The 23973-nt window shown below is 39.0% G+C and overlaps 1 protein-coding gene across 3 annotated transcripts in view; it reads right to left on the bottom strand.

Moving 5' to 3' along the window:
• Positions 1-23973, bottom strand: part of VRK2 (VRK serine/threonine kinase 2) — a 67800-nt gene that overhangs the window by 12085 nt on the left and 31742 nt on the right. For all 3 annotated transcript variants that reach the window (XM_069954605.1, XM_069954607.1, XM_069954606.1), the window contains exons 9-11: positions 17762-17882; positions 11897-11955; positions 6964-7145 (exon numbers count right to left, since the gene is read on the bottom strand). In XM_069954605.1, the coding sequence (XP_069810706.1) occupies positions 6964-7145; positions 11897-11955; positions 17762-17882 (362 nt within the window). The remainder of the gene's footprint in view (positions 1-6963; positions 7146-11896; positions 11956-17761; positions 17883-23973) is intronic.

Raw genomic sequence — 23973 nt, 5'->3', positions numbered from 1 at the left:
TTTTTTTAATGACGGGTACTCTTTAAGAGTCAAGCTGTAATGGCCAAAGGGCAGAGTATCTCCAACTTCAAGTTATTCCGGGTATGCAGCAGTTATGAACTACTAAATGTGAGCCAAAGAAGAATAACCAGTGACAAAATAATCCTGGCAATGATAGAGAGGTCCAGAGTAGGGATGGTCCGAACCGAGTTAATGATTCCCGCTGTCTGCCAGCTCCGTGCAGCGGGCGGATCCAGTGGGAGGAACGCCTGGAGAAATGGGATACAGCCTATGGCTGTATCCCATTTTTCCAGGTGGTCTTCCCGCTGGATCCGCCCGCTGCACGGAGCGGGCAGACAGCGGGAATCCGATGCCGAGCGTTTGGATTCATCTGAACCCGAACCTCAGCGGGTTCGGACCATCCCTAGTCCAGAGTATTCATCTGAAACCCCTTAAAGGGTTGCTAGTGCCAGAAAGTTTTACACATTTGTACACCTTGCAACTTTAAAAGTCCTAAAATAATTTGGCCAACAAAACTATTTAATAATCTTGGTTTTTTTTTTTTTTTTTACATGCATTGGCCTTCAACTCACTCGCTGCAATAATATGTAACTGTATCATAACAGGAAGGTGACAATCGAGAGATCATGCAAAAATTACATATTCTCAATGGTAGCTAATTAGCCATGCAAAACCTCCTCAAACAGATATTCATTTCTATTAGGAATGATTACTATGCAAGCCTACAGATGTCAATACCACAGTCATTCAGATTCTTCTTCCCCTACTAATTGAAGGTTGTAAAGCTCCTGTGCCAAGGTTTCCTTCCAAAGAGCTAATTTATGACTAGAAGGATATTTTATGTCTTCAGTCGAAGCAGCTTAAAACACAGCAAATCAGAACCATCTGTGTACTGATGCTTGAATCACCGTTTATCTATCAGACCATCATTCTTGTTAGTTTGCACCCTGCATTCTTGGCTGCTGTGCACGTCCCTGTGGCCAAATTTCATAAGATATATTAAAAATTTAAAGCATCTTGACCCTTCCACATTGCAAGTGCACTGGATAGAAATAGTCTTCTTTCTGCACAAGATATGTCTGAAAAAGGTCACCGGCTGATGCTTTTAATTATGCTAAGCAGGAATGACAAAAAAAAAAAAAAAGCAAGACTTCGCTGTCTTTACTCGTAACGCTGAATGTAATCACATAGTAATTTACATTAAATAGCAAATGTTTGCATTCACTTATCACTTGAATATATTGTTTCATCATTTCGCCTAAAGTGTATTTACAAGTACAATCTGTGGATAAGTAAATATTAACAGGGAAGGCATCGAAGCCGGAAGTGTGGGTTCACTTCAGAAGTGACTGGTGGATCGAAAGATTAACACTTTTCTAACATTGTGTCAATTGTTTTTGGCTCTTGTCTCTATGGCCAGCCCAGCATACACTCAGAATCTGCAGCACCCCATAGGCTAGAAACACACACAGGTTATTTGGGGAAAAGAGCCACTGGAGTTTTTGTGCCAAAACCAGAAGAGGATCCAACATAAAAAGAAAGTACAAGTCCTCTCTTTATATTGTCCATCCCATTTGAGTCCAATTCTGGTTTTTGCACAAAAACTGCACTGGCAGTTTTCCCAAAATAACCTGTGTGTGTTTTCAGCCTCATAACATTTTGTTTCACTACTTGTAGAAAAGGTCGTAATTAGAGATGAGTGAATCGCAGTGAAGGGTCTAGTAGTAATCCTTTCTTTGGGTATGTTCACACTGAGGAATAGGAGAGAGTGTTCAGATTCCTCTAGTAGAATCTGCCCTAGCAGAATGTTCACACTGAGGAATTCTGTTGCCCCCGCCCACGGCTGTGCGCATCTCCGATCGTGCCATAGACTCCATTCTATGCAGTCCGTCCAAAGAATGAACCGGTTCTTTTTTTGGACAGACGGCGAATTCCACTCGTACATAGAATAGAGTCTATGACATGGGTGGAGATGAGTGGGGGCGAACGACAGAATTCTTCAGTGTAAACATACCCTTAGCGTGGAAAGCGGATCAGTGGCAGAAAATGCGGCTTGGAAATTCTGCAGTGTGAACAGAGCGGAAATTCCATTAAACACAATGGGTCATTGCTCTGTTTATATTTTATGGGAGGAATTTCAAACAAAAATTAAGGGCAGATTCCTCAGGGTGCACATACCCTTAATGCTTGTAAAGGCTTTGTAGAAGAAAGCATACCTATGTGGTAAAAGTAAAAAGAATAACCCCTAGTGCTATCAGTCTCGATTAAAAAGGCGGGTCGCCTAGTCCAGAAATCTTATGGTTAGCAAAAAGGTGACAGCATCCTATAGGTTGTACGATAGCAAATGCAGTGTATCAAAAATGTATTTACTTTAATTTAAAAAGTAGCTTGATTTCAACGTGGCTATTTTTATTTATTTTTTTTATATATAAACTGTAGGAAATAACTTTTTGATACAGTTTTTGGATGCTGCTCATGAAGAGTACTGACATGTCTGCATCAAGGTGTGGTGCCCCCAAGGCACACTGTATTCTCCCCTAGAATTAACACATTTCTTTTTTTTTTTTCCAATTTTTTTTTAAATTTTCATTTAATCTAAAGGGGAATTTCCATCTTAGATTGTTATCTCCTATTCATAAGATTGGGAATAACAAGTTGATCTACGAAGGTCTGACCGCTAGGACCCTGACAAAGAACCGAAACATAATTGCCTCCGAAAAGAATAAGCACTCACCGCACCTCTGTGGATACTGCAGCCTGCGCTCAATTCATTTTCTATGAGGCCACCAGACAATTCAGAGTTTAATACGGTTCAGGGAAGAAAAAGAGTGCTGCACCTCACACCTATGGCTGATACTAGTACCTCTCGGCTGCATAAAAAACATCAGAATTTGGTTTTGATCCCTCCTGTCTGTCCCATTCTATCTTTGATAGCTATGGTGAGTGCAATACCTTATCCAGACTTGTGCTGTTTGGGGGCAGTTTCCTCCGCCGGTGGTGCTGGCTGGGTTTTGGTGTGGCATTTTTGGGTCTGGTCCTGTGGCATGGGGGTTGCAGGGCCGTTCCATGGCCTCCCTTCCCTGACTGTGCACGCCTGCGGGGGTGGTGGTCGCTGACTGGCACAGTGTGGACTTAGTGTAGGGACCCATGTGTATCAGATACCTGCACGCGGTACATGGGGCAGTGTGGCTTGATCAATTCACATGTTTCTGATGTTTTTATGCAGCCGAGAGGTACTAGTATCAGCCATAGGTGTGAGGTGCAGCACTCTTTTTCTTCCCTGAATTCAGAGTTTAATGCTTGGGAACGTTTATTACCGGCCCAATAGATTGTGAATAAAGTGTAGGTCACGATGGCCGTGCAGGTGTGGTGAGCACTCCATTCACTGTAGGGTTGACTACAAAGTTTCTCTGGATCATTGGGTCCCAGCAGTTGGGTGCATAAGTGACCTGTCCTAGTATCTATCGTTCTAATCTGTACATCGAAAAAAAAGGTACAGCTGTAGCTATTGCAAACTTCTATTGGAAGCTTGCTACATATTTCCCAGGGCACCTCAGAAAAGGCAATGACACATCCATCTAGTGTAGATATCTTGTCATGTTTGTCGGAGCCACAGTGCCTGCTTGCACAATGAATGGAGATGGAATCAAATAGCTCCATACATTGTGTAGTGGCCAGGCTGGGTTACTGCAGCTCAGCTCCCATTAAAGGGGAACTCCAGGTAAAAATAAAAAAAAATGAAACTTCTGCAGAAGCATATAGCATTACTTACCTATCTATTCCATTTTTGAAACTACCAAAAATATATTTATTGGGGGGGGGGGGGGGGGTTCTGTTTTGTGTGGCTGTACTTCCTGGTTGAGCAGTTGTACACAGTACTACAGGTTCCAGAATGCAATGCTTTCCCTCAGCTGTTCATCACAGTCCCCCACCCTGCCCATTCCCCGCCCAAATCTGTTGCAGAACATCTAGGCTGTGTTAACACATTGCAGTTTCATTGTGTTACTGAATTATTTGCAGTACTTTATCACTTCATTGTTGTCCCACCCATACAGCACGCTGTATTCTCTACCTGTAACACCACACAGTACACTGTATTCTCTACCTGTAACACCACACTGTATTCTCTACCTGTAATACCACACAGCACGCTGTATTCTCTACCTGTAAAACCACACAGCACACTGTTTTCTCTACCTGTAACACCACACAGCGGTGTATTCTCTACCTGTAACACCACACACCGCACTGTATTCTCTACCTGTAACACCACACAGCACCCTGTATTCTCTACCTGTAACACCACACAGTACACTGTATTCTCTACCTGTAACACCACACTGTATTCTCTACCTGTAATACCACACAGCACGCTGTATTCTCTACCTGTAACACCACACAGCACACTGTATTCTCTACCTGTAACACCACACAGTGTGCTGTATTCTCTACCTGTAAAACCACACAGCACACTGTTTTCTCTACCTGTAACACCACACAGCGGTGTATTCTCTACCTGTAACACCACACACCGCACTGTATTCTCTACCTGTAACACCACACAGCACACTGTATTCTCTACCTGTAACACCACACAGCGGTGTATTCTCTACCTGTAACACCACACACCGCACTGTATTCTCTACCTGTAACACCACACAGCACACTGTATTCTCTACCTGTAACACCACAGAGCACACTGTATTCTCTACCTATAACACCACACAGCACACTGTATTCTCTACCTGTAACACCGCACAGCACTGTATTCTCTACCTGTAACACCACACAGCACTGTATTCTCTACCTGTAACACCACACAGCACAGTATATTCTCTACCTGTAACACCACACAGCACGCTGTATTCTCTACCTGTAACACCACACAGCACGCTGTATTCTCTACCTGTAACACCACACAGCGTGCTGTATTCTCTACCTGTAACACCACACAGCACACTGTATTCTCTACCTGTAACACCACACAGCGTGCTGTATTCTCTACCTGTAACACCACACAGCACGCTGTATTCTCTACCTGTAACACCACACAGTACACTGTATTCTCTACCTGTAACACCACACAGCACGCTGTATTCTCTACCTGTAACACCACACAGCACGCTGTATTCTCACGCCACACAGCACTCTGTATTCTCTACCTGTAACACCACACAGCGTGCTGTATTCTCTACCTGTAACACCACACAGCACAGTATATTCTCTACCTGTAACACCACACAGCACACTGTATTCTCTACCTGTAACGCCACACAGCACGCTGTATTCTCTACCTGTAACACCACACAGCACGCTGTATTCTCTACCTGTAACACCACACAGCACGCTGTATTCTCTACCTGTAACACCACACAGCACGCTGTATTCTCTACCTGTAACACCACACAGCGTGCTGTATTCTCTACCTGTAACACCACACAGCACACTGTATTCTATACCTGTAACGCCACACAGCACGCTGTATTCTCTACCTGTAACACCACACAGCACGCTGTATTCTCTACCTGTAACACCACACAGCACGCTGTATTCTCTACCTGTAACACCACACAGCATGCTGTATTCTCTACCTGTAACACCACACAGCACAGTATATTCTCTACCTGTAACACCACACAGCACGCTGTATTCTCTACCTGTAACACCACACAGCGTGCTGTATTCTCTACCTGTAACACCACACAGCACAGTATATTCTCTACCTGTAACACCACACAGCACAGTATATTCTCTACCTGTAACACCACACAGCACGCTGTATTCTCTACCTGTAACACCACACAGCACGCTGTATTCTCTACCTGTAACACCACACAGCACAGTATATTCTCTACCTGTAACACCACACAGCACAGTATATTCTCTACCTGTAACACCACACAGCACGCTGTATTCTCTACCTGTAACACCACACAGCACGCTGTATTCTCTACCTGTAACACCACACAGCACTGTATTCTCTACCTGTAACACCACACAGCACAGTATATTCTCTACCTGTAACACCACACATTGCTGTATTCTCTACCTGTAACACCACACAGCGCACTGTATTCTCTACCTGTAACACTGATATTGGAGTAAAGTAAAGAACTTTTTGAATTTTTTTTTCTTTTTATTTCCACGCACATATTATGATCAAGCATCTTTTATCTTTGAAGTTGAGCCCCACAATAAGGCTCTGATCATTTACTTGTGTTACTGCATCATTTTTGTGAATACGCTGCAGTATTACAATGACGACCCAACATGTGTGAACACAGCCCTAATTTCACTGCACACTTCTGTACAATCAGCTAAATCAGTGCAACACCTGTTTCTGGCCGTTCAGAGATGGTGAATCACTCAGCCAGCCAAGCCTCCTGTGAGATCACGTTCTTCCTCCTGTCTGCATCATCAGCCTGATCTCAGCAAACACACACAATGTGAGACAGAGGCATGGAATATTTGTCTCTTAAGGTGGGAGAGCAGTGGGAGGAGGAGACAATGTGGATTGGCACAGAGGCCATTTTTCTTCACTTCCTGGATTTCTATCAGCTACCAGTGTGGCAGAACCGTACAGATATGGTAATACATTGTATAGACACATCTATATAACTTTTAATGTACTTTTAATAGAACACAAGTTTTCCTTATCTGGAGTTTCCCTTTAAAGAGAATAAGAGCTGGGCTGCAGTATCCCAACATGGCCACTACACAATGTATGGAGCTGTCTACAGTTCTTACCCTTGTATATATGTAGAATGTTAAAAATACCCCCTCGTATTGTAGTCTACTAGTTTCAGCTCCATGTATCCCAGCATGTCACTGTGAATACAGTTTAAAAAGTAAGTGTTGCAGATGCAGAACTCTAATGTATATGCTATTCTACCTCCTATATCTGTATTACAGTTGCCCCTTTAATTCTACAATAATCCAGAAAACTTAAAGCTACTCCTGTACCTTTTTCCTAACTCCTGCAGACGGCTTCTGTAAGGATCGTACATCTGAAGTAATCAGCGGAGAACTAAGACTCGTTCCCATAGAATCCAGAGCCTTCAGGAGGATTCTCTTCAGAGCTGCATAATTTGGCTTGTCAATGTACTTCAATAAGGAAACTTCAGCCATGAACTTGGCGAGTGCTTCTGCAGATGCATAAAACAGATTTAAGATTTAGTAGGTGTACAGAAATATAGGACATGAAAAGAAACAGTTATATATTATAAACTAGGTCATTGCCCTTTACCCTTCCCAAAGAAGAGAATAGTTGAAGCAAAGCAGGAAATCTTTTTTTTTTTCCTTGACCGAACTATTTTTTTTAATTTTATTTCAAAAAATTTTTATGAACTTTATTACTTTCGGCTAGCTGTGAAACATGAACCAAGGGAAGCAGATGCAAGTTTTAATAAAACACCACCTAAAAGTTTTGATTTGCAGATTGGAGTTTGGTTTAAAAGTATGACAAAAATTCTAATTCAGGAACTGTATAGACTCAGGAGAACATCACAATGGACTCATGGATGGCCAGTTTCCCCTGAGTTTACATGTTTGCCCAAGTTACAGTGGAAAAGTATGACCTCTTGAGGTAGATAGTATGACAGAGCGTTAGGGAGGTGTACAGTATGGGGGGCTAACTGCAGAGGGGGGATGTATACAGTATGGGTGAACAGCTACAAAAGAGGGAGGGAGGTAAAGAGTATGGGGCATCATACTGTAGAGGAGGGTGTATACAGTATGAGGATACAACTACAGATGGGGAGGGAGGTATACAGTATGGAGGCCTAAGTACTGGGGAATTTACAGTATTATAAAAATAAAAAAGGGAAATGTATTCACCTGGCCAGAGCAGATGTGGCTTTGCGCTTTGTGATTTTTTTTATTTTTTTATTTTTTTTTACATTTTTACGCAGATGATAAATAACGTACAATGGCCCTATGTGAATATTTTGGGCAATACTACAAAATGAAAAATACTAAAATAATCAGAGCAAATTAATATTTGATCAGTGAATACTGATTAGTAAATACCACATCTGAAAAATGGCGCAAACACTGTATATTCACCTAAACGTATGTGTAAAAGCCATGAAAAAAACCATCAATGTGTTTAAAAAAAATAAATTTTAATAATAATTTTGGAATCTCTACAAATCGCCGTGTTTCTAATGCAGTAGCCCCCTACTGATGAGAATAAGGCCCCCCTGTCCCTATCTGAATATCATGGTACTTAGGCATGTAGGGTGCTAGCCTATTCAGACTTCATGGAATTGTTGAAAATAATGTTGAATGGAGCAGTAAAGTGCATGTCCATGTACTGCACCATGAGACCTCAGGGTCTAATAACTGATGGAGTCTGACACCAGAGAGAAACATTTCAATTGATATTTGCCACCCCTTTAGGTTCTGCACTAGGGATTAAAGGGGTTGTCCAGCAAAACAAAAAAAAATGATTCTTTAAAAATAAACTGGTGTCAGAAAGTTGTATAGATTTGTAATTTACTTCTATTTAAAAATCTCAAGTCTTCCCTTACTTACAAACTGTTGTATATCCTGCAGGAAGTGCTGTTTATTTACATTCAGACACAATGCTCTCTGCTGATATCTCTGGCCGAGACAGGAACTGTCCTGAGCAGCAGCAAATCCTCATAGAAAACCTCTCCTGCTCAGGACAGTTCCTGACTGGGCCAGAGATGTCAGCAGAGAGCACTGTGTCTGAATGTAAATAAACACTTCCTGCATGATATACAGTAGCTTATAAGTATGGGAAGACATGAGATTTTTAAATAGAAGTAAATTACAAATCTATATAAGTTTCTGACACAAGTTGATTTCAAAGAAAAAATATTTGGATGGACAACCCCTTTAAAGAAACGGAATAAAGCACCAGAGTAAGGGCGCCTTCACCACCATTGTGCTTCCTATGGTACAGATATATCAGCAATGTGTTATAATGGGATGGCCAGCATGAATGGGCACGAACCCCAATGACTTAAATGGCGTAAATGTAGTCAACCAGTAACTAAATTCTAGTAATTTCCCACACATATACAAGTTTTGACCTTATATTTGGAAATTGACCAGAATGTAGTCACTAGGGACAGAACCCATCCATGGTAAGGTACGTCAGTATCCGACTCTGCCAACAAGCTGCCAACATATACGTGCACAGTTGTAGTGTCAACCTGGCCTTAAAAATATTAAACGTGGTGAGAAACAAACTCTCCTTTAGTATTTCACCTGATATTTTACGTTCCCCTCGTTTAACATTATAAAACGTGTCCGATCATTTTATAGCAGATTTCATTCTTCCACTCTGCATGTAATTTCTCATTCTTTTGGCTGGAGCGCAGTGATGAGTGTCTTTTTCCTCTACTTCTTCTCCGTCTACTGAAAACAAATGGAGACTGCAGCCCCTAAATTTACAACCCAATACAAGAGTTCTGCTTTCTACAAAGTGAGTGGTGAACCATATTTTCTCTCTTGTATCTCCCTATGTAGCAATCTGCTTCAGATTCAGCTGCACTGGGTAGGACACTGTACAGAGTACTCAAAGTATTTTTACAGTCCTACTATTAGATTTGTAAACTCATGCATGCTTGTAAGCCAAGCAATTTTTGTTTTTTTCATATAGACAAATGAGCAGCAAGTGCCCACAGGGCGGGGATGATCATCTCAGGTGCCCAGCTTTTCTCCACCTTTTGTTGCTTGCCTCCTCTTCCACCTGTATTAACAGTCTCTGTGCTATATGGTATGGAAATATTGGGCACTGCTCATTTGCTGATATGAAAAACACAGATCACAGGGCTCACTGAATTTCACAAATGTAAACGTATGCCTGTGATGAGAAGCTTTTATTATCAACTTTGCTCTGTGATTAGTTACACTATGTGGAACCATATATATATATATATATATATATATATATATATATATATAATATCAGTGACATTTCTCAGTGTCATATATATATATATATATATATATATATATATATATATATATATATATATATTTTAAAAGGGGTTATCCGGTTAGGTAAAATAGATGATGAATCATTCCCCCCCCCCCCACTTCCTGGAGACTAACAATTCCTTCTATACTTGTTATTATCTATTCACTCTCCTCAGTTTTGAGCTGCTGCTTTCTGCTGAAGAAACAAAAAAAAACTGTGTGTGAGCTTTTCCCTCCATCTCCCCCTCCTCCCTTTCAAGTAAACAAGTCCATATCTTGTAGCTTCTTTGTAATGCTGGAAGGGTTCATCTTAGGTCAAGTGGTTGATAAACTCGCTGTGATTATCCCTCCCAGCATTAAAAAGTTGCAGACAGGGACTTGTTTACATCAGCCATCTCAGAAGGGAGGGGGAAGGACAGGGTTGAGAACAGAGATGGACTGAACAGATCAGAAAGCAGCAGAAAGCAGCAGGCTCAAAACTGAGGAAAGGAAACAGAAAAGGTAAAGACATGTATGGAATGAATTGTTAGTCTCCTCCAGGAGACTCCTTTAATATATGTTAATATTTATATATGATCATAAAACGTATCAATGCATAACTAGATTGTTACCATTATGAGATCTGTTATAACTAGGTGACAGCCACATACAGTACTGGGTGCTGACCTACCAAGAGACTGTTATTTACAAAATTAAAGCAGTGGTCTTATGAAGAGAGTTTTAGTTAATTAATTAATTAATTAATTAATTAATTAATTAATTAAAGCAGACCTGGCAGTCACCTGACTCTCTAGGTCTGGCTTCAGAGGAAACTGCTGGTAAATCAATTGAATGCCTGCCTACAGTATGTAATACATGGACAGGCTGGGTCTTCTTGCTCAAAGACCATTAGAATGACTATATTTGTTTAATGACCATCCTTCCAGTCCACTGACAATGATCTATATACACAAATTATGTATTAATTTAATGGTAAAATGCCCTTTAATTGTTGAATAATGACATTTCTATAGCACCAACATATTCTGCAGTGCTGCACAATTCTGAGGGTGCATAAACAATCAGACATTACACAATTACACACTTATTATTCAGACATAGATTGTAAGCTCTTGTGATCAGGACCCTTACGTCTATAAGGAATAGGGTCCAGACAAAAGGCAGAAAGGGCTTTGTGTGTACAATGGACCAGCCGTATGTATGTAACTTAAGTGACATTATTATTATTATAGCAAATAAAAACTCAAAACCAACCATTTCTTTGTGATAATGAATACAGTTCAAGTAAAGTAGTACTGACATACCATTAAAGAGTTTCTACTATTGTATATTATATCAATCTATACAGTATTGTTGAGCCGACTCTTTGTTACTTGTCTCTGTAAACATGATAGGCTTGTTTTACTCTTGGTTATAGGAGAGATTTTTAAGGTATCCCTATGTGACAAATGAGCAGCCCCTTTGGCAACAAAGATGTAAAATGACTTTGGCCCCAGAGGGCACTGTAATGTTTATTACATTACCATATGGCAGTACAAATTTCTATTTGCATATGAGTTTTTGGCACTCTCTGTGATTGGAAAACACAAATTAATTTAATACCGCATGTTTATTGTGCGTATACACATCTGATTGAAGACATTAACAATGGGATGTGGTTGGTTTTTTCACACTTCTACACTGTATGACTTGTTTTGTTTCAGAAAATCCTTAGTGTTTTATTTCCCATCGAACGAAGCTACCATGGTTCATGTATCACCTCTGACCATTGCCGCTAGATTGCTGCAGTATTAATAGGCCATTGTTACAGTTCATTACATGTACTCCTTAGAGCGCAGTCAGATTCTTTGCATTTATGCAGCTTTCTATTGAAGTGAAACATTGGGGCTTAAACAATCTGCATCGCATCTTGAAACAACAAAATCAGATTCTGCTCTATACTTACGGCCTGCGTCTTCTGGACCGCACCATTCGGTGACAGACTGTGGGAACTCATCCCATAGCCTATAAGAAGGACAATGACATACATTAAGCACGTTATAACATTTCAGCATTGTATTTCTAATACCAAATCAAATTAAATGTAAAATTAACATATTATAAGTGGGACCTAAAATGTACTTATCTAACATATGATACCTGGAAGCAAAACCTTTTCTTATACATTTTTTATTTACTCTACATAACAACAATGACATAGGCTGACAGCGGCATATGTACGGTTTTATTTTATTTTATTTTTGGCTGGTTGCGCTTTCATCTTATGAGGAAGTCCTGTTTTATCTGCCTGGTCCGGGTCAATGTCTCTGCTAGATTGTGTGAATTCAATATCACCAAAATGGAACATTTAGGGGGAGATTTATGAAACATGGCGTAAAGCGAAACTGTCTCTACTAACCAATCAGATTCCACCTTTCATTCCTCACAGACTCTTTGGAAAATGAAAGGTGGAATCTGATTGGTTGCTAGGGGCAACTGAGCCAGTTTCACTTTACACCATGTTTGATAAATCTCCTCCATAGTTTCTTGTGCTGTGTAAACCTATACATTGCCTCTGACCATTGAGGCGTTCTTTAGAGCCGCTGTGGCAGTGACTGGGACTTGAAGCAGTTGGCTCACTTTACTGCATAGTGGCCATGCCTAGCTACTGCAGTTCAGCTCCTAGGACCTTGAAAATGAGAGCTGACCAGCAGTAACCAGGCATTACCACTACACACTACTGAGAATAGTGTTTGCCTGGGACATAATATGAATGCATTGTGACATCTAAATTATGACTTGAACACCTAGGGGACATTTATGAAGACTGGCATACGAGTACGCTGGTCTGAAATAAAGCGTGGTCTCCTTTTTCCCAGCCAGATTCACTAAGATCTTAGTGAACCTGGTCGGTCCTGCACCCGGCGTAGACTCAGCAGATTACATCTAAATAACTGAACACAGCATCAAATCTGCACCACCAAATCTGCTGCAGATCTGCTGCGTATACGGTGTGTTTGTACCCTAAGGGTCTGTTCACACATACAGACTCGCACAGAACTCGCATCAAACTCGCATGAAAGTAGCTGCGTTTTTTGCGGTGTTGAACTTGCCTGTGAAAATCATGTGAAAATCAAAACTCGCATGTAAAAATCGCACCAAACACACAGCGAGAATACACATACATTGGCTTGATAGCAATCAGTATCGCTGTGGATTTATGTGCGAGAAACTCACAGCGATAAATACGCAGCGAGTCTGTACGTGTGAACAGACCCTAAATCACCGTAATGTACCGTAAGGAGTGAGGCTCCTTACGGTACACCCCATACACTCACCCCACATCTGTTGTAGAGGGGCCATGCGATTCATTCTTTCCAAGCCAATTTTTCTGTATTGAGCCCATAAGAGAAGAGGATGTGGCCGACCATTTCAGTGGGTCTTATGACAGCCACAGGTGTCCCCCCTTATCCTTTGTACCCCCTGCCCTGTAACGTCTATTATCTGCCTCTAGGACGCATCATTCAACAGGAAGTACAAATTATTCCTCATTTCTAGCGCTCTCAGAGACCAGAAGGCAGGCAGACATTTGTACAAGCTGTAAAGAGTCTACTGTAGTTCCCCCCCCCCCGCCCCTTTTTTTTTTTTTACAGAGGTGTAACACAAAAACTGCAACAGTGCATGTTACAAAGGCCAGATGAATGGGATGAGAAGAACAGAAATGATAGCTTGTGTAAGGGTGTAAAATTGTGAGGATATATATATATATATATATATATATATATATATATATATATTTCCTTCATAAATAGATTTGGCAGTGGAACGCGGTCAAGAGGTCTCCTATTAGTCTTTGCCAATATTCTTCCATCTTTCACAGCTCTAGTATCCTCCTTGTATAAGAGATTAATATTGTGATTACAAAGCAAATGGAGGGTTTCTAAAACTGTCAGCCTTGGCACTGAACTGGTATATAAAATGGAGCGCTGTTTAAAGGGAATTGTTCAGTGTGTTCCGTTTTTGTGCGTTCTTTATCCTTTTCCAATGATATTCACTTTTATATTCATATATGTATTATTCATGGTAAGAGGCTTAAATTCATACATAATAAGAGCAAAGCAGAAGGAGTCGTTCTGATTCTTCTAACTCAGTGCATTTAATGTTGAGATTACCATTTTTTAAAGCCATATAAACAACAATAGGGGGAGAAAAAAAAAGGTTAATCTTTCAAGTTCGGTTCCGTCTATTAATTTTAGACATTTTATGGATGACGTCCTTACGAAATTAAAACTTCAAATTAACTGCGAGAATACAATCAATAGTAGCACCACATTCTTCCCTGCCTCCTCGTACTGTGTGAGGGGCAAATCTGACCGTGAATTAACTGCTTAGGGGACAGGGAGTACACTCCTGCGGATCCCAACCTCAGCGAGCAATTAATCTACATCAGAGAGAATCACAAGCGTCTATTATGTAAAGCATAGAACAGTATGAAGAGTCAGATGCATCTATTATACACTGTAGAGAACACTACAGTCAGGACTATTATACACTGTATAGAACATTACAGTAGGGGCCATCTATTATACACTGTATAGAACATTACAGTAGGGGCCATCTATTATACACTGTATAGAACATTACAGTAGGGGCCGTCTATTATACACTGTATAGAACATTACAGTAGGGACCGTTATACACCATTATATAGAACATTACAGTCAGGACCGTCTATTATACACCGTATAGAACATTACAGTAGGGATCATTATACACTGTATAGAACACTACAGTAGGGACCATTATACACTGTATAGAACATTACAGTAGGGACTGTCTATTATACACTGTATAGAACATTACAGTAGGGGCCATCTATTTTACACTGTATAGAACATTACAGTAGGGGCCGTCTATTATACACTGTATAGAACATTACAGTAGGGACCATTATACACCATTATATAGAACATTACAGTCAGGACCGTCTATTATACACCGTATAGAACATTACAGTAGGGACCATCTATTATACACTGTATAGAACATTACAGTAGGGACCATTATACACCATTATATAGAACATTAGTCAGGACAGTCTATTATACACCGTATAGAACATTACAGTAGGGACCATTATACACTGTATAGAATACTACAGTAGGGACCATTATACACTGTATAGAACAGTACAGTAGGGACCGTCTATTATACACTGTATAGAACATTACAGTAGGGACCATTATACACTGTATAGAACATTACAGTAGGGACCATTATACACTGTATAGAACACTACAGTAGGGACCGTCTATTATACACTGTATAGAACAGTACAGTAGGGACCATTATACACTGTATAGAACAGTACAGTAGGGACCATTATACACTGTATAGAACATTACAGTAGGGACCATCTATTATAAACCGTATAGAACATTACAGTCAGGACTGTATTATACACTGTATAGAACATTACAGTCAGGACCGTATATTATACACCGTATAGAACATTACAGTAAGGACCGTCTATTATACACTGTATAGAACATTACAATCAGAACTGTCTATTATACAATGTATAGAACATCACAGTAGGGACTATTATACATTGTAAAGAACATTACAGTAGGGACTATTATACACTGTATAGAACATTACAGTAGGAACCGTCTATTATACAATGTATAGAACAGTACAGTAGGAACTATTATACACTGTACAGAACATTACAGTAGGGACCATCTATTATACATTGTATAAAACATTACAGTCAGGACTGTCTATTATACACAGTATAAAACATTACAGTTGTTAGGACTGTATTATACACTGTATAGAACATTACAATAGGGACTATTATACACTGTGACTTTCTATTATGCACTGTAAAGAACATTACAGTAGGGACTATTATACACCATATAGAACATTACAGTAGGGACTATTATACACCGTATAGAACATTACAGTAGGGACTATTATACACTGTATAGAACATTACAGTAGGGACCGTCTATTATACACTGTAAAGAACACTACAGTAGGGACTGTCTATTATACACTGTATAGAACATTACAGTAGGGACTGTCTATTATACACTGTACAGAACATTATAAATAGTCAGATGCATCTCTTATACAAGTTATAGAACAATAAAGAGTCAAAAGCATCTATTATATATTGTGGAGAACATTATTAAGTGCCAGAAGTATCTACTATACACTGTATAGAACATTACAGAGTCAGGACCATCTATTACATACTGTATAGATTATAAAAAGCCAGAAGTATCTAGTATACACTGTATAGAACATTACACAGACAGGAACATTTAGTATATAATGTATAGGTTATAAAAAGCCAAAAGGTATCAGCATTTTATAATGTTGAATATTGTATAGAACATACAGTTCTATACAGTGTAAAATACATGCTTCTGACTTTTATATACTGTATATAGGAGACATAAATATATTTTGTATACAGTATAGAACATTATAAAGATCTCTAAACATCTAATGTATACACAGTATAGAACGTTATAAAGACCCAGAGCTGACTATATGCTACACACTGTATATATTATATGACATCCAGTTCTGTCCTATATAGAACATTATATATCAGGACTGTCTACATTATATACTATGCAGAACATTATAAAGAGTCAAAAGAAGCTATTATATACTGTATAGAACAGAACTGCCTATGCTATACTATACAGACCATTATAAAGAGTCAAGACCAATTATTAACTCTATAGAACCATCCATCGTATTCTATTATAACTTATATACTCATTTTCAGTTGTGTCTTGACTTAAAATCATGTAAAACTGTTAACGTGTGTGTTAAAACTGAACACAGCAACAGATTAACAAAAGACCCCATCATCTACCTCCCCTACCCCACCCAAAAGACGGATTCATAAGGATTTGGGATAAAAATCAGACGACAGGTTTCTAGTTTCCTAATGACCATTTCTATTGAGTTTTTAAAAGCATTAGTTTCCCCCCGTACTGCACTTTCTTGTTAAAATGCAGTAATCACAACCACCGGTTAAGGATCCAGAATAATGTACCACCCTGCGACATGATGACCTGTGACTCTTCCAGCGATGCTAAACCATTTAATGAGGTGGAATGTGCCAGGACAGGACGGCCAATAAAGGGTTAAGGCAAAGGCATGGGGTAACAAACCTCCGACTGTAAGGACCAAATGACCATACATTCAAGGTAATATACACTGGCCTATACGTATGCTTCCTAATTAGCTTCTACTCAACATAATAGAATTTGAGGGAAAGTTATACTAATAATCCCATATTAGATAGAAGGGAGACTAACAATGGTATCTACATAGAATTGCTGGTGTGTACTAGTACAGACTGATCAGAGTAAGTGCAAGCTCTGGTGAACACCACCTACCATCTCATCTGTCCTACTTTTAGAAAAATATTCTTATTCACGCTTGCAAAAAAAAAAATATAAAATTAAAAAAATATATATTTTTTTTTATTTTTTTAGTTGCATTTGATCAAATTTACTTTTATACAAAACAATTCACACTTACTTTGCATCACACCTATATCTTATCTAAATTTTAAGCTTAAATGTTGCTCCCGGTGTAAGGGTATGTTCACATGTTTCTCTGCATTTTTTGACACTAAATGTGCCTGCCATAAAATCAGTGCCAAAAATCGACAGGATTTTAATAGCCGTTTTGAAAGGTGTTTGTTTTTACTTTATTCAATTTTTATATGTATTTTATTCTCATAAAATATTTACACTCAACTAGTTTTTTTTTTGTTTGTTTTTTTAAACCATACTTTGTTTTGAGAGCCAGGACAGTAGAAGGGTCCCGTAAGCACCCATCCCAGGGTAATTTCCCAGATAACCAGTGGAGCATACAGTACGCAAGGATTTCCAGGTCCCCTCGTCTGGATGGGTCTAGGAGAAAGAGAGAGAGAAAAAAAATAAAATAAGAGGGGATGTTAAAAAATGATGGAGTATCAGAATACATTTTTGAGGAATGCACTGACTATTAGTGATGAAATATGAAAAAGTAAAATGGGCAAAGTGTTTTGTTTGTTCAGCTGTATTAAAAGTAAAAACGCCCAGTCGTTTTGGCTTTACACCACAGACAGCCAAGTGACTTGTTGCTGCAGAAAGGCAGGGTCAGTTTTCTTACCTCCTCTAACTTCATCCTTCCTCAGTCTAGCCTGTCACATGAACTTGATCCCCATGGCCTCTGACATGATCCAGACAGCCCATAACCCAGCACCAACACTTTCTCAAAGAGCCAGGCAGTAAAAACAAAGAAAGAAATGTCTGCAGCTAAATTGCTAACACATGTTCCAGGAAGTCCATGGGGTCTACACTGGTCATACAGAGACCATTTGAGTGCAGACTAAACATTGATGGCCTTTCCTGTTCCATCATGTTTGAATGCTCGACCTAAAAGATAAGACAAAACTGCCATCTAGTGTAGAAGAACTGAAGTCATTGACTCCGTCTCCACTTTTACGGTGCATTACAAAGCTAAACAATACACTCTGCTTCTCTCGCCTTTCTATTCTGCTAGGAAATATTAACCCAAATATTTCATCCCTAATAGAACGCTAAAAAACAGAATGCAGTTGGGTTGTATTTTTCCCCACTTACGTGAAACACAGTAATTGCTTCATACAACACAGCGAATAAATAGTTAACCCCTGGCCAGGGGGAAAAACAAAAAGACAAAAAACGAAGCGCAGATCTTCATTATTCTACGTTTAGGAACTTCTGCTTTATATGCGAGATACAAACCGGCTGATATACACACCTCTGAAAAAAGTTACTCGCAAAATATTTCCGGTCATAATTTAAAATTTGTTTTATTGTGTTATGAATATTTGGAGTGTGGCTTCTCGGGGGAAGAGGAGGCGAGCGATGTATCAATCACTAAAGCGAGATTGGAGATGTATATTCTATCTGCTAGATGTAATCTCTTCCTCGGCTGCTCGTGGTTGTTAAACTTGCCGCCTAGTTTATGGGCTTTCGTTAAGTGAATTCGAGAAAAGTCACTCAGCAAACTTATCTTTTAATTTAAAAAGTCACCTATTAAAAGGTGGAGTGCCGACACATCATAACTGCTTTGTGTTACTCTGCATAAGTTATTATGGAATCAGGGGACAAGATTAGCTTTTACACACACACACACACACACACACACTCCATCTAAACTGCTATTAGGGTATGCGATTATTAAAGGCCCTTCAACCTAACAGAATGCTCCTCCGTCCCTTGGGTGCCGTTTATTTTCTGCACTGGCTTCGGCTACGTCCTAATGCAAGACTTGGCTCTCGTATTAAAATAAAAACACAATCTCCACCACTTGCTGTTCTGTACCGATTTTATCAGCCATAAATCTCCCATTAACTGTGGAATGATTCCATTCATACACATGTGTTCGCAAGTTCTTTTTTCCATCGTGGCAATACCAGATTACAGCCTTGTAAAACCGACCCATTTGCTTGCAGATCCTGTGCACACATCCTGTGAGAGTGTCTGTGTATATGTGCACTATGCGATAGATCAAGAGAGATAAAAGATACCAGACAGATATGACAGACGGCTAAATAGATTATCGATTAGATAGATAGACGATAAGAGTGATAGATGGATGGATGGGATGGGATAAGATAGATAGACAGATAGATAGATAGATAGATAGATAGATAGATAGATAGATAGATAGATAGATAGGAGATATACAGTAGATAGGTAGGAGATAGATAGATAGATAGATAGATAGATAGATAGATAGATAGATAGATAGATAGATAGAATGAATGGGTGAATTAATCACTTATAGTCACTGGAATTTGTGGAGTGCTGCAATTTCTTCAATTTATGGCCACTAGGACCCTCGATCAAGGTCAAGTTTCCTGGCACCAGAGAAGTACTTGCTTGCCAAAAGTACTGTGGCTGCTACAGGTTCTCTAAGCTTTTTAGAAGTAAAGTTGTCACCAGATTAGCTACATATATAGACAAGAAAGATAGATGATAGATAGATAGATAGATAGATAGATAGATAGATAGATAGATAGATAGATAGATAAAGACTGGTCAACTATTTACAAATAGTTAAAAACAAAAACACATAACAAAAAAAAAATCACATATATACCTAATAGAATTATTAATTGCCAATTGTCTTATCCTACATTATACTCTTTAGAATACATTGGCTCCATTAGTTATAGCACCCATACTTGCTAACTCCTGGGAACACTTGGGCATGCCCCTAAAGTCTGGCCACTTTTGAGCAGTCTGTATAACTACAGTTCCCTCTGTACGCGGGATTGTCCCAGCAACAATCACAACTACTGACAAGTATTCATAAAAATAAATTAAATCTATTAAGGAACACCAGGCATACACATTATTATACAGTAAAGAAGTTACTATCTTTTACACTACCCTGTCTACCTATACCTACTCACAGGAGGAGTTGGGGGTTATTGCCAACTGTGAGGTGGCCCATGTCTGGTCTCAATATGTGATGCATACTGATTATAAAATTACAAACAGCAATGTACCTTTTGTTCATATGTGTTATTTGTTTTCGATATGTTATCTTGTGTAACCAGAACTCTGTATTCCTCAATAATGCACTCACTGTTACACCTCTTCTGTTTGCTATGTTAAGCTTTTAATATGTAAAAATAAAGAAATAGAAAAATCTAAAATGTGTTTTAAAATGTTGTCGATAGATATTATAATATATATATTCATAAAACATTTTAACATGGTCGTCTAATATATACGTGTGTGTGTGTGTGTGTGTGTATATATATATATATATATATATATATATATATATATATATATATATATATATATACATATATACATATACACACATATACCTATACCATATTACATGCGTTGAGACTGTACTCCTTTCATAAAGGTGATGTCCGGATTGGGGGACCATGTCGCTATTCACACTTCCTAATGTCTGTAGAGTTGTGTACACACATCCATAAGACACATGCCCCATTTTGCCAAATCCGCACAACAGAAGGTAATGGAGCTATAATACATATCAACACATTCACATTTCTATATTTTTATATTGCTATATACGCATATTCAATATTTGCCAATATGTCGCATGACCGATTTTGCTCTTTGCTCACCACAGAAAGCAAAGGCACCAGAGCCGTAATACAGATCCATACTTCATATATCAGTTTTGTCCGTAATATACAATAACATACAATATAATAAATCTGATCTAATACTAACAAATTAATGGGGAAAAAAAAACAATGAATGACAAATGTACTAAGTGCTCACATATAACCCTATACAGAAGTATATACCCTATACAGAAGTGTAAATAAGGCCGACGACATAGGTACAGTAAAATAATGCACTTTGCTTATTTATCAGGTGTTACCCTACATATAATAGCTTATTAAGCTACAGTAGATGTAAACTGCACAAAAAAATTACAATATAATATAGAATGACGATAAACAAAGAGTAAGGTATCACTAGTCGTAGCAACTATATTCTGTATATATTGTAGCTGTCAAATCTGGTTTTCTATATTCCCTTTTATCTATATCTGTATAGAAGTATCTCCCGACATCACTTGTAGATATCTTCAGCTATTTTTGTGAGTGTGTTAGGGTCCACGCTATCCATCACAATTACAGGTAGGCAGAATTGCTTATTTAGCTGTGTTTAAGCAGCATATCCATTCTCATCTCCTAGTTAAACCATGAGTATATGATAAAAGGGTTATACTACCAAAGAATCCTTCTCCAGATCCTTCTCCAAATTTCGTCTGCGTAGCAAGCTAAATTAACATTTTAAACAGTACCGAGGGGACAGATATGCTGCTGCATTAATTTAGATCTGGGAGATGAGATGACTCTCTCGCTACTGTATTTGTGCAGTGCATTATCAATGTACCAAGCAGCAGCTAAATGCATCAATAGGAACTTGACAATTTAAAGTGATTTTTTTCCCCTTTTTGCTGAAGGATGCATGGAGCGTCCTCAGTGCTGAGACTGCCACTGCTAATAAATAACATGAAAACATAACAAGCACAGATACAGAAAATAATAATAATAAAAAAAAAGGTTTAGCCTGTGCAGCCTGCATATCAACACAACACCTATGTGTATGCAAATAGAAAGCAGCAGACGGCTGCACTTCTAATACACAAAACATTTTGCAGACAATTTTTTTTTTTTTAATCTTTTATTCAACATATTATGTGTAGTATGCCTACAAAGAAATTAGGTATTGACTGGTTGGCTTGCAAGGGAAAAATTCTGCAAAAAAAATCTATAGTATGCATTGATCCAAATCTTACTTTTAGCGCAAGTAAAAATGGAGCGAATTAAAATGGTACTCGTGACGTCGAAATTATTCTCTTTAATTATCAAGCGCGCCAACGAATAAAATGCCATTTGCGTCGAGTTGGGGGTTAAAGGAGCTGTGTCCGTTTATTATTGATAAAAGAAATCATATAATAAACCTATGGTCAAAATTGTATACAATGTTATTACCTATGCAGATTTTGGGAGTGTAAGACAAGGAATAGGCTTATACAGGCTTTTTGATGTTTTCCATATGGTGCTGTTCAGGTGGAGCATTAGAAGGAGAGCAGTGTATTGCTCCAGGCACCATTCCCATGCTTCATATAGGCGCTGGCAGTCAGGTCATATGTGGTCAGCAATAAAGCATGGCAAAATTCTACATAAGCGTTTCTCCTATTGCATCCTGTGTGTATTTGGATCAGTGATCCCCATATGTGCAGCATTATCTAAGTGACAACATTTTTTTTTCTCAATGTGAAAATTCAAATATATTCTAGAAGACTGCAAAGATAGCAATAAGTTAGTAGAGTATATATCGCTGTTAACCAGCCAAGGGGCCCACCAACAGAGGGAGCAGTCCACAACAGAGTAGACTTAGGAACTGTCTGTAGTACTGATCTTATTTTACCAAAAGACTGCTGTAAGTGACTGTACGTAGCATTTGTCAAAGCTTTAAGGGGGTTATACAGACTTTAAAAACTGATGTCCTATCCTGCAGATAGATAATCAAAATTAGGGCCCGTTCACACTACAGAATCGGCACAGAGATTCCACTCGGAACCCCCGCGCCGAATCCTGCCTGCAATCTCTTTCAATAGGAGGTCTCATGCGCCTCCTCTCTCCGTGCCTCTCCGCTCAAAGAATTGAATTGTCAATTCTTTGAGCAACAAGGCGCAGAGAGCGGAGGCGCATGAGGCCGTCCATTGAAAGAGATAGCAGGCAGGATTCCGCTCGGAAACCCCCACCCACGGACTCCGCGCCGATTCTGTAGTGTGAACGGTCCCTTACATAAGTATGGGATCCAATTCTCAGCACCCCCATCAATTTAATGTTTTAAGGGCTACAGTGCTTGTGCGAGTCTTCAATGTGACGTGAAATTGTCCTTGCAACCACAGTACTTTTAGTGGTGGTGGTGCAGGAAAATGCTCAGTTGCCTCCTTCGCTTGAATGAAACAATGCTGCACTAAAAGAATGGCAACTGCAAATGCGAGGGCAAGCCGCCCATTCAAACGGCTGATCGACTGCCAGAAGTTAAACCCTTATGATCTAACATTGAGGGCTTATCAATTTTTACAGGCTGGATAACCCCTTCAATGTATATTTGAATATAGGTTTTCTAAAGATTTAAATATATATATATATATAGTCACATAACATATTTGGGGAGATTTATCAAACATGGCGTAAAGTGAAACTGGCTCAGTTGCCCCTAGCAACCACCTTTCATTTTCTAAAGAGTCTGTGAGGAATGAAAAGTGGAATCTGATTGGTTGCTATGGGCAACTGAGCCAGTTTTACTTTACACCATGTTTGATGAATCTCCCCCATTGGGACTTTTTTTATCTTGACTAATAAGGGGAATTTTAAGATCACTTATTTCACAACAGTAGAAAATTTTTAAACCCTACAAACTTTTCCCCTGTGACCAGCAGAATAGA

This window comes from Dendropsophus ebraccatus, chromosome 15 (assembly GCF_027789765.1).
Source record: "Dendropsophus ebraccatus isolate aDenEbr1 chromosome 15, aDenEbr1.pat, whole genome shotgun sequence".
Classification (NCBI taxonomy): Eukaryota; Metazoa; Chordata; class Amphibia; order Anura; family Hylidae; genus Dendropsophus; species Dendropsophus ebraccatus.
Note: the sequence above shows the minus strand (reverse complement) of the source record. Positions and strands in the feature narration are given on the sequence as shown.